Below are 11708 nucleotides of genomic sequence, written 5' to 3' on the forward strand. Positions count from 1 at the left end.
ACGAAAATCAAAGCGGGAAGTGCCCTTCCTTTAGCGTTCTCTTTTTGGTCTCTGAGATATCAGCAGGGGACCTGGGACAGGATCTAATTCCTTGAAAGGCAGTATGCAGAACAAGTGGATGAGGAATGGGTTGGAGATAAGTCAAGGGTCACTAACTATTAGAAACCATCCCCAGAAAACTCCTGTGATGTGCTATGCTATGTGTCAGTCACTCAGGAAGCTTGTTCGTAAGCTGTATCATTAAAAGCTACAACCACAGGCCCTCGTAAACTCTATTTACGATTTCAGAAACTTGGCAGTGAACACGTTGTAAAAATCAGTTCTGCCGGGGGGCACATTTGTGTATGTGTACTTGTGCTTGCTATTTGATGCTGGGTGTGTTTTTTTAATGCTATCTTTCGAGGGCAGGGAAAAGGTAAGCAGAAATTTATCTATCTTTGGATACCTTTTCAAAAGCTAACAGCATTTTCATAACAAGACAAATGTTAAAAAAAATCAGCAGAAGGTGATTCTGAATCCACTGTCACTGGTTAATAAAAAGAAGAAATAAAAAAGATTTTTGTCCCTCAATCATGCTTGTCTGGTATCAATGATCTTACCTCAGAACTTCCACTTGCAGTATCAATTTTAAATCTTGCCAAAACAATGAAATCAGACTACAACAATACAGGCCGGCTTGACTGAGTCACTAGAAAGGCAGATCTGCAACACACAGAATAAATACAAAAATATTCTAAAATTAGTTTGTGGTGATAGTTGCACGACTATGTAAATTTACTAAAATCACTGAATCGTATGATTAAATAGATGAAAGAAAGAAAGAGAAGAAAAAAGAAAGAAAGCTTTTAAAAGTTATACTTCTGTTCAGCTGTTTCAAGGTTGAAACATCCTCAGATGGTTACACCTGTGACCTCTTGCCTCAGGTCCCCAAGCATCAGGTGGGAGAATTACCTCCCCCCCCCCATCCCCTGATTAGCACATCAGACAGGAAGTTATACTCATATGGCCTACTTTATTTTCCACCCACTCCTAGCTTTACTATTCTTGAAGGTTGCTAAAGTATCATTTAAAAATCATGCTGTTTCTTGTGTTTACTGACAAAATGTGTTTTTCTAGCTTGCTCAATTCCAAATTCTCCTACAGTTCAGCAGAACAAATTCTCTTCGGGATCATGTTTGCCTTTTCAGTTCACTGTATATGCAGGAAAACAGGTGAGCAGATCTGACTACACTTGTTTTTCCAAGCTTAGCACTCCCCTGAACTGCTTTATTGTTTTGACATTTAACTCAATGTCGGGGGGCCTCTTTCAATTTTGACAGTGGAATTTCCCCTTTCCTCTCCTTCCCTCCCATCTCCCACAACCATCATTTCTTAGCTTTTACCATAGTTGCAGTACCTCATCACAAAGTCCACCCCTCATACTCTTCCCTTTCTTTTCTTCAAACATCCTTTTTAGCTTAATCCTGAGTGGTGAAAAGAAGAAACGATCATTTAAGCAGTAACCAGCAAAATACTTCACTCTAGACATTGGCTTAGTGGACCTTTTTGGATAATGTAAGATGTTTGGAAAATTTTTAGTATTACCAATGGCTTTTTTGCTTTTTGAAAGAAAAGAACTGGTGCAGAATATTAATTTGATCTTAAGTCTAAGGCATGTCACTCACATAAATGACACATGATATTTATTAATACCTAAGAAAGGGAGATATATTATGTATGTCTTGCCAGAGGCTATTATAAAATATTTTAAGGTTCCATCTTAAAATAAAATTTCTGGCTACTAGATAAAATTCTCTGTACTATAAAAAACTAGATTTTGTTGCTTATTGATAGTGTTACAAGTTATCTTTAAAGTTCTTAAATAATCAAGCTTTTGAGTAGAAGACATTTTTTTCATTTTAGTAACACAAACTCTGATAATGAATGTAGTTTAACGCCTCTTATAGAAATAATTTCTTCCTCCCTCATACATCCTAAATGCTTTGTTTATACTGCTCTACTGCTAATGTAAAGCTCATTCTAAATTAAAGTGTGGTTCTGTCAGCGTTCTCAGTAAAACTGTGTAATTGGGATGTAGCTGTAGTGGAGCAGAAAGAACAATGAAGCTGACATTAGAATACCTGGATTATGGTACTTGTTTTATTACTTAGCAGGTATGTGGTGACTTTACTGTCTTCATGATTCCAGAATTACAACATGGATTTTTGTGCTGCTGCCAAGTATAAAATAGTTTGACACGTGGATTGGAAACTGAAAATATGTGATCTGTACACCATTTTAGTGTGTGTGAAGAAGATAGAATATTAGAAATGGAAATCTTTGGATAAAAGGTTACCATAGACCTTAATAAATTATTAAACTTCCTGAGACCCTGGTATCTCATGTATACAATAGGTATGATGATGCTTACCTCACAGAATTGTTTAAGGATTGAGTGAGATATTGCATGCAAAAGAGTCTAGCTCAGTGTCTGGAAAACGAATGGTGTTAATTAATGTTTCCTTAGGTTGGAATGCTCTTCCCATCCCCCATTCCCCTGCACTCCCCCACAAAAAGAAAACCCTCCAAAATTCAAACACGTTTCAAGAAACAGTCCAAAAGACACCAGTCTACAAAGCCTATCCAAAGCACTTAAGTCAGTATAGTCCTTTGGTTAATAGTATTGGGCTTTAGGGGTCAGAAGAGACCCCCAAATTTAAAACCAACAGTGCCATTTAGTAAGTCTATGACCTTATTCTCTGTGTCTAGGATTTGTATTTGTAAAATGAGATCATCATGGTATGTAGGTTTGTGGAATATTAAATGAGAATATGCACCTAGAGGACTTAGCTTAGAAAGTTCTCTAAGAATTACGTAGTGGGAATAGGAGTAGTAAAAAAGTCTCATCTTCAGTAAAGCGTCAATAAAAATGCCTTGCAGGGTGTGGGAAAGATGTAATGCTAAGTGTTTTAAACTGTAATGATGAAGAAATGTACGGAATTGGTACATACATTGAGACGTTTGGGACAAAGTTCTCACCTCACTTTTATAGAATACGCTTTCCCTACACTGGGGAGGGGGAGTAATACTGAGTATTAATTAATTGGAAGTGACCTAGAAGGCACGTCCCCTGAAACACAAGCAGCAGAGGGCCAAGAGCAGTATTAAGCTCAGCACCCGCTGGCCGCACCTCGAGAATTCCCTGGAGTTCACCTCTAACGCCCCTCTTCCCTTCGAGCCGCGCAAGCGTACACTGATTTCTTCCTCTCCCTGGTGCCCCCGCCTCCGAACCCCTGTCCCGTCTGCCACAACACGCAGGCGCGGCCCCTCAAATCCTGTCCCGGCCGCTCTCCTGTTTCTCTTCATTTCGCTCCCCCTCCTCTTCCAGCACCTCAGCAGGTTCGAGCTCTTCTACGTGAGGGTGGCGGCCATCGAGGAGTCACGTGATGAGCATCCTGCTGCCCAACATGGCGGAGTTCGACACCATCTCGGAACTGGAGGAGGAGGAAGAAGCGGCAACGTCGTCGTCGTCGCCGTCGTCGTCGTCGTCGGTATCGGGGCCTGACGATGACGAAGAAGAGGAAGAGGAGGAAGAAGAGGAGGAGGAGGAGGAAGAAGAGGAGGAAGAGGGAGAGGAGGAGGAAGAGGAGACGCCGCCCCCGCCTCGGGTAGTGAGCGAGGAGCATCTGCGGAGATATGCCCCCGACCCTGTGTTGGTGCGCGGCGCCGGCCACATCACCGTGTAAGCGAGAGGGGCCGTGGGGTTTTAAAAGGCTGAGATTTGGCAACACAGAGATGAGAAGGTGATCAAGGGGCCTGTGGAGTTGGGGAGGGCTGACGGAGGCATACTGTTAGGAACAGACACCTGGTGTAAATAGAGAAATGCAGGGAGATAGCTGTAAGGGAGTGAAAATGTAAATGTGATGCACCGACGCCTGCTCAAGAGTGAGTGTAGGACAGGCGAGTGAGGGGTTTGGGAGCCAGGGGCATAGGACTAGGGACGAGTCTCTGCATCTGTGTGTGTGCTGGCGAGGGAATAGTCTTTCAACTGCAGGATGTACCACAGCATTCTTTGCCGCTAAGATTGCTGTCTAGTGGAATACGGTGACGGCTGTGACATGTGACAAGACCTAGACTTGGATTCTTCAAAACAGAAACATGATGCATTTTCTGAATATTGTGGAATATCCAGCCACCCACATATTCATCCATCCATTCTTCCTGTCCAATCCTTATATGAATGAATACAATTATCCTTCCCATGTCTTGATCACCCTCACTCTGACATTCCCTAAATATCGCACAGTTAGAGGTTCAGGGTGAAAGTAGAATTAGGAAAAGTAGAAAGAAAGAGCAATGGATTTAGAGTGAGGGCTCTTGTAGGTTAGTCCTAGCTTTGCTTCTTACTGGACCTATGACCTTGGTCAGGTTACTGCCCATTTCTGGCTTTTGATTTCTCCATCTGGAAAATACAGGTCTGGGGTACATGGTTTCTAAAGCCTTTCAGCTCTGAGATCATTTAAGATAACCTCCAGGAGATTTTGTATGCCCGGACATGTACTACGCAAACATTAAATATACATATGGAATTAGTCCTCCAGAAGCTGAGGATAATTTCTCAAAAACTCATGCAGACTGACTTTTTAAAAATGGAAATCTTGGATAATATCTGAGAAAACAAAAGGGTTAGGGACCTCAGCATAGTAGTTACAAAGCAAAAGAAGAACATTTTAATGGTTCTTTGGGCTTTAAAGGGTACTTTCTCATTTTTATGTGCCTGGGTTGTAAATATTTGGAAGTTTGAGTATTGAGTCATGTTCATCCTCTTAACTACACTATCTTTTACTGCGTTTGCAAAATACAGCTGCTTTTTCCTATCAAGTCATGGTGCCTCTAATTTTGATGATGGCTCCCCTAGCTCCTTTGACTTTCAGTCTAACTTGTAGTACGTGAAATCATATAATATGCACCACTTTCCCCATCGTGTTAGCTTTTTATTTTAACATGTTAAATATTTTCATTTAAAATGCTTTTGTGGTCTTTGCATGAAATGTATCAGGAAAGATTTTGAAATTGTGGAAGAGGTTGGGGAGATTTTAAAACCTGCTTTTTGGTTAGGCAATTTTAACATAGTTTTTCTTGGTCCAAGGATTTTGTAGATAGCCTACATTGACCAGATGCCAGCTTTCTACACTGTTTTACTTGCATTCCTTTCATCACTAGGGAGACATTTTATTACTCAAACTAATTATGATTCTGGCACCAAAGGTTACTTTCATGCAGATTATTTCACATGACTGAACAGAAAAAGGGTTTTTATTCCAGTCCATATTTGATATTCCAACACTCCTCTCCCTCATTATTTTCTAAAATTCAGAGAACAGAGAAGGATTGCAAGGAAACAGAATTTAAGTTCCCTGAAACTTATTTATGGTTCCATTCTACTCTTCACACAACCATAGTGAAGTACTTACCAGCTGTTTTCAATTAAAAGCAAAACACTGACACTTGCCATGCCCACACCATTCTTGTAGGTGTAAAGTCCCTCCCAGCTTAAAAATTTTGGAATTATGAGTGTGAAGTCGTGGTGCTGGTGGCAACTGTTGGTGTCAGTTGAAGCTAAAACCTGAAAAGCAGCAAACCAGTAATTGAATTGCTAACAATATATATAGTTTGGAAAATTATTTAATTGTATCTCTCACCTACAAAGCGCATTTTTAAAAGAGTTTTAAAATATAGCTAACATATAATATTATATCACTTTCAAGGGTACGCCATAGTTATTCAACATTTATATTCCTAGAAAAGTGATCACCATGATAAGTCCAGCAACCATTCTGACAGCATACCACACTATCACAATATTATTGACTGTATTCCCCATGCTGTGCATTACATTCCCACGACTTACTTGTTTTATACCTAGAAATTTGGACCTCTTATTCCCCTTCACCTTCCCCCCCTTTTAAAATTTTTCGATTACAGTTGACATTCAATATTATTTTATATTAATTTCAGGTGTACAGCATAGTGGTTACACACTTATATAATTTAAGAAGTGATCCTCCCTGACTAGTCTAGTACCCACCTGGCACTAAAGCACATTCGATGTCAAATGTCTCAGATGTGAAAAAAGATTAAATGTTTAGGAGAAAGTTTTACAGGATCTGAGACTGTGGTCTTTCTATGGTTGTAAAACTTTCCTTATATCAGGTAAAGTGAGATCCTCAGGAAATAGTGAATCTAATTCTGGGACATCTAAAATATGAGCTTTTATTTACTGGTTTTCTGGCATGGGTGTGGTAGAGCTACCCTATCTGAACAAAATATTTCTTATTCTCTCCCATTTCTTATTTTTTTTCCATTCTCTGTGCAGTCACCTATTCTATAGAGGACTTTGTTTTGTCCCAAAGTTTAAAATTTGAGAACCATCACCTCAAACTCAGTATATCTTTTTATTTCTTTTTTGTTTATTGTGAAATACACATTTTTAAAAATTAGTTTCAGCTGTACAAGAATATATCTGTATAGTCATGGGACGTGGAGTATATAGTGTGGGAGTAGAGTCAAACTCAGTATATCTTAAACCTAACATTTTTTTTCTCCCTACATTGGCTGTGCATTCCAGGTGCCCCATTTCTGACCTTGATACCACCATTCTAATCTTCTGGGGTATTATTTCAAGTCCTTGAGTCACTTTAACTCTTCCTCCTCCTTGACTTGTCCTATGCCAGTCTGTTCCAGAATTATGTCATCATGCCTTTTGAAATGTCTATTAGATTTTTCATTTTCTCCATTTCTGCTGGCACCACTCTAGTTTGGGTTGCCAGCATCTCCTGCTTGAATTATTTGCCATAGTCTGCCCCTTCTCCCCACTCCAGTCCATCCTGCATGTTTGTGCCAAACTAATTTTCTTAAAACACAGTTTGATCATGTCGCTTTCCTGCTGAAAAACCTGCATTGGATCTTAATTAGGTCTGAATTCCTGTGCTGCCTTCCTCCAAGTTCTGAGGTCAAGGAGTCTCTTCACTGGTCCAAAGCTCATAGCTCCACTGGTGCCCGCCTCATGCAGCCCCCTCCCAGATCTTGCTCCGTCAGGCAGTCCACCTCTCCATTATGACTCCTGTCTGCCTCTCTACTGACTCAGCTTGTAAACATATTCAGAGCCTAATTCTTTAAAAACACAGTAAAACAAAAGCATTTCTAGACCTACATTCCCCTTTTGCTACTGTCTGGTCTCCCTTCCTTCTGAAAATTTCTTAAGAGTAGCTACATTCACCATATCTATTTTCTCTTCACCCCTCTGTAATCCGGATTCTGCCACCATGACCACCGAAGAACTGACCTTGTTAAGATCACCATGACCCTTTTGTTGCTAAATTAGTGTTCATCTCTTATTTCCTATCTTTCTGGTACTTATGGCTGCATACGATGCTTAGAAGGACTCCCTGTTTCCTAGAGGCTTTTACTCCAGGAGTCACAAACACACAGGCAGAGGCAAGACAGGTCACAAAAAAATGATACAGCATGAGTAATGATGGGAACTTAGTTGAACTGGAAAGTATATGTTTTAGCTAAAGGTATTTCAATTCCAATTTAAAAACACATCCTTCCAGCCAAACCTAAGATTTCCTTGGCCACTTCACTCTCCTGGTTCTCCTTTATTTTTCTGGTTATTCCTTAACTCTCTCATTCATGGGATTCTCTTCCTATCTTGTCCCCTGAATACCACTGATCTCTAGGGTTTTGTTCTCAGCTTGCTATTCTGCTCATTCCCTACTCTCCCTAGATGATTTCATCTTGACGCTCATGGCTTTAATTATCTGATGTCTCCCAGATGTGTATCCCCATACCTGACTCTGCTCAGACTCTTTCTTATCTGGTCTTCCTCACCATATATTAAATTCAACATATTCAAAACAGAATGCATTCCTCCCACACACACCCCTCATACCCCCATCCCAAACCCTAAAAAAATTGCTCCTATTTCTGTATTCTCTCTGTCAGTTAAATGTACCTGCACTGATCCCATTATTCGTCCTCTCACACTTCTCACAGCTATGCAGTCAGCAAGTATTAACAATATATGACCTAAACTTTTATTGTTTTCCTCCTTACCACCACTTCCCTGATTCAGACCCCTTTTACCACACTAATTCGTTGTCTTGCCTTCATCCTTGTCACCTTCACGTTCATCCTCTAGCCTGCTGCTAGATTGGAGACACCACTTTCTTGCTTAAGACTATTCTGAGGTTTTCCCTTCACCTGCAGGATAGAATCTAAGGTCCATAACATGGCATATATTGGGTTGTCAGAAAAGTCATGACATATTTTTTCTACATCTTTCATTGCAAAATTGCATCATGACTTTTTCGACAACCCAATAGAACTGGACCCTGCCGATCTATCAGCCTAATCTCCTGACATTTCCCCTTACTGCTTATATTTTCCTATTCACAACATGCTGTTTCTTATCTCTTTGCCTTTGCTCAAGATGGGGTCTCCATCTAGTATTCTAGTACCCACCACCCTCACCCCAGTTCTCCATATGTCACCAAGTCCTGCACATCTTCTCTGCCCCCACTAAACCATAGGCTGCAATGGCGGGAACAATTTCTGGTTACCTCTGAATCCTCAGTGGCTGCCCTGAAGTAGACACTCAATAAAAGTGAGTTGAATGAATATTTGTTCACTTTAGTAACACTCAATATGCCCACCATAGTGCACACTATATTATAGCCCTTCAACAAATACTAGTTACTAATCCCTTCACCTTTCTCACCCATTCCCAAAGCCTGCTGTTTTGTTTGTTCATTTGTTCTGTTCTTTAGATTCCACATATAAGTGAGATCATATGGTATTTGTCTCTCTTTGACTTATTTCACTTAGCATAATATCCTGTAGGCCCATCCATGTTGTTGCAAGATATTAATCTTATAACATGCAGTTAATTATAATTTCTTAAGAGGTAGAATGACTTAGCCACACTAATTGTAATTTCACTTCTGAGATGATGATCATCAATGGATATTTGGGGATTTTTTTCTCCAAATTAAAGAAAAATGGCTAAATTAACCCCCACCAATTTGAGGTTCTAGAAACAGAAATAATGAAGTGTCTTTTAGAAGTATTAACTGTTTCAGAAATGCTATACATCTGGGTGATACAAAAGTATCTATCACTTTTCTTCTTGATATTTTTAGGATAAATACTTGGATCCAATGTATTGAAATGCAAGGAAAATTATATCTCATGAGATATTTTTTCTTATTTGTAAGCATTACCATACTCTTTATATTACTTAAAATATATAGACATTTACCCTTGATAGTACACCTGTACAGAAGATAGTAGAGATGATAGATTACTAATTCTCATGTATTTATAAAATTGTCTTATTAAGATTAAAAGAGCTTAAGTTATTACCTATAGAATTGGAAAAGATGGCCAAATTTGCCAAACAGTGCATTTCAGCAAAAACAGAGAGAGCACTACAAATATTAATATTTCTCAAATCAGTGAATGGAATGCCTTTTCTGTAAGTAGCTGTCTTTGAGGCATTACAGTGAAGAGCTGTTAATTTGTGTTTGTATAAGGTAAATATTTATAAGATTTTAAGCTGTGAGAATACTGAAGCTGTGGTAACACTTGCCATTTCACAGTGTGGCAAGACATGATTATTTCCATATGAAAGATTAAAGAGATTTAACAGTATTTTTTTAATCTCTTTGTATTCTTTTTTTTTTTTTTTTTAGCTGAGCCATCCTGCCACCTGTTGGCAGCTTAGCGGCTGCTCAGCTCAGGCTGGGACTTGAACTGCTGTTGCTCAGAGCTCAAACTCTTGAGCGAGCGCTTAACCAACTGAGCCACTCGGCCGGCCCCTTAATCTCTTTGAATTATATGGCATAGATATTCCTTTTCCTTGGTGTAGTAAATCAAGTTCAGTGACATGCTTCAGGATCAGTGTTACTATAAGTGCACAGTTTTTTGTTTAAATCCTGTTTCTTGTTGGCAGAATTTTACTATGCTTTGATCTGTTTTCTTAAATAACCTGAACATGTGAACTTTAATTTGTGCAAGGTTTTCAAAGGCTGATGTATAGCTATTTTCAAAAGGATTAAAAACAGTGAGGGGTGTAGGGAGGAAGAGAAGAGGGAAGAACAAGTAAGAGGACTCATCCTTCTTTGGCTTAATTTCCTTTACTCCATAGAATTCCCCAAGAAATTAAAATTTGGGACATTGAAGACACTTGACAAATAAAATACAATCATTAATAACCACCAGCTGGGTCCACTTCAGACACATAATAGGCTGTATATTTAATGAAGCCAATAAAATGACAGCGTGAGCAGTTCCCAAGTGCCTGTTTGTCTAATGCGGAAGAACCGCACATCTTGGCTAAAGTCCATCACTTATCAGTAATAGGTAGATGAGCTTGTCTAACCTCTGTGCTTAACTGAATGATTTATTTATGAAACAGAGCTGAGGTGTTTATTCAGCAGCAGCCATTTTGACATCTTTCTAATAACTACTAAGTGAAATGTGCTTAAGGTTATTTGAGTTAAGTAGTCTTTTTAAGTGCTGAGTCTTTAGTAGAGAAAGTTAAGGAAGAAATCCCTGGTAGACAAGAACAGGATTGTTCACTGCCTTTTAGACAAGATTGTGAAAGTATATTGGGCCTAGTTTGCCTATATTTATACCTTTTGAAGTAGATGTATGGAGGCCATAAAGCAGTGTTTTAAGAATTAAAAATCATACTTTCCTTACCATTTCTAATATACTTTTTGTATTTTAGAAAAGACAATCCTTTTTATGTTACAGTAGAAAATTAGTAATGTGAAGTATTTCTTGAGAATTTCAGCACTGGAGTAAGCACTGTGAAGAATACAGAAAAAGGACAGGCCTTGCTTTACAAAGCTTAGGGAAAACTGGCTTTAAGATATTGACGTGGAACAGCAAAGAATAAAAAGAATGTTTATTAACTGTTGAATTGTATAGTACATATTAGATATGCCTGTGAGTGTTCAGAAAAAGGGGGAATCCATAAAGGCTTGAGCATTCAATGTATTATAGGCAGGGTTGGAACTTCACTTGGGCCATAGATTTCAAACTAGGGAGAGGAACCACATGAAGAAAGACAAAAGCCACCATGGCAGTGGCACTGGAATGGGAGGAATTATTATGACAGTGGTTTCGAAGGAACAAATAACAGGACTTGAGACCACCCGAATATCAGCAACATGCAAAAAAATAGTAGAGAGAAGATGCAAAAATGATATCAAAGTCTAAGTTAGGAGGGTCAACATGCCATTGATAGAGATGGGGAATTTGAAAGGGGCAGCCAGTTTCAATAAAAGATAACATTTAGCTTTAGACATGTTTGACTTGTGTTATTATTATTTTGTAACAAGATTTCCAAATGGAAAATTTCAGTATGCAATTAGAGATGAGGGACTAGCGCATGTTGAAACCTATAAAACTAGATATAGATTTGATGGTCATCAGCATAAAAGTAATCGTCAAAGCCAGTAAATATGGATGAACTGTTATAGCTTCCTTAGAAAGAGAAGCAGATGACAAAAGGCTAAATTGGGGGGAAAACACCAGAGTGTTAGGGGAAACTGAAAGAATGGAAGAGTGTTAGTAAGGGTGTGATCAAGTTGCACAAGCTGCAGGGCCGGCCGAGTGGCGCGATGGTTAAGAGCTGGCTTGGGATGCCAGAGGGCCCC

At 39.2% G+C, this 11708-nt stretch overlaps 1 protein-coding gene across 2 annotated transcripts in view; it reads left to right on the forward strand.

Annotated features, from left to right (window-relative positions):
* Positions 1-3258: 3258 nt before the first annotated feature.
* CHIC1 (cysteine rich hydrophobic domain 1) overlaps positions 3259-11708 on the forward strand; it is a 37129-nt gene continuing 28679 nt past the window's right edge. For both annotated transcript variants that reach the window (XM_019634003.1, XM_019634004.1), the window contains exon 1: positions 3259-3721. In XM_019634003.1, the coding sequence (XP_019489548.1) occupies positions 3426-3721 (296 nt within the window). In that variant the 5' untranslated portion in view covers positions 3259-3425. The remainder of the gene's footprint in view (positions 3722-11708) is intronic.

Source organism: Hipposideros armiger, unplaced genomic scaffold (genome assembly GCF_001890085.2).
Source record: "Hipposideros armiger isolate ML-2016 unplaced genomic scaffold, ASM189008v1 scaffold_1473, whole genome shotgun sequence".
Taxonomy (NCBI): Eukaryota; Metazoa; Chordata; class Mammalia; order Chiroptera; family Hipposideridae; genus Hipposideros; species Hipposideros armiger.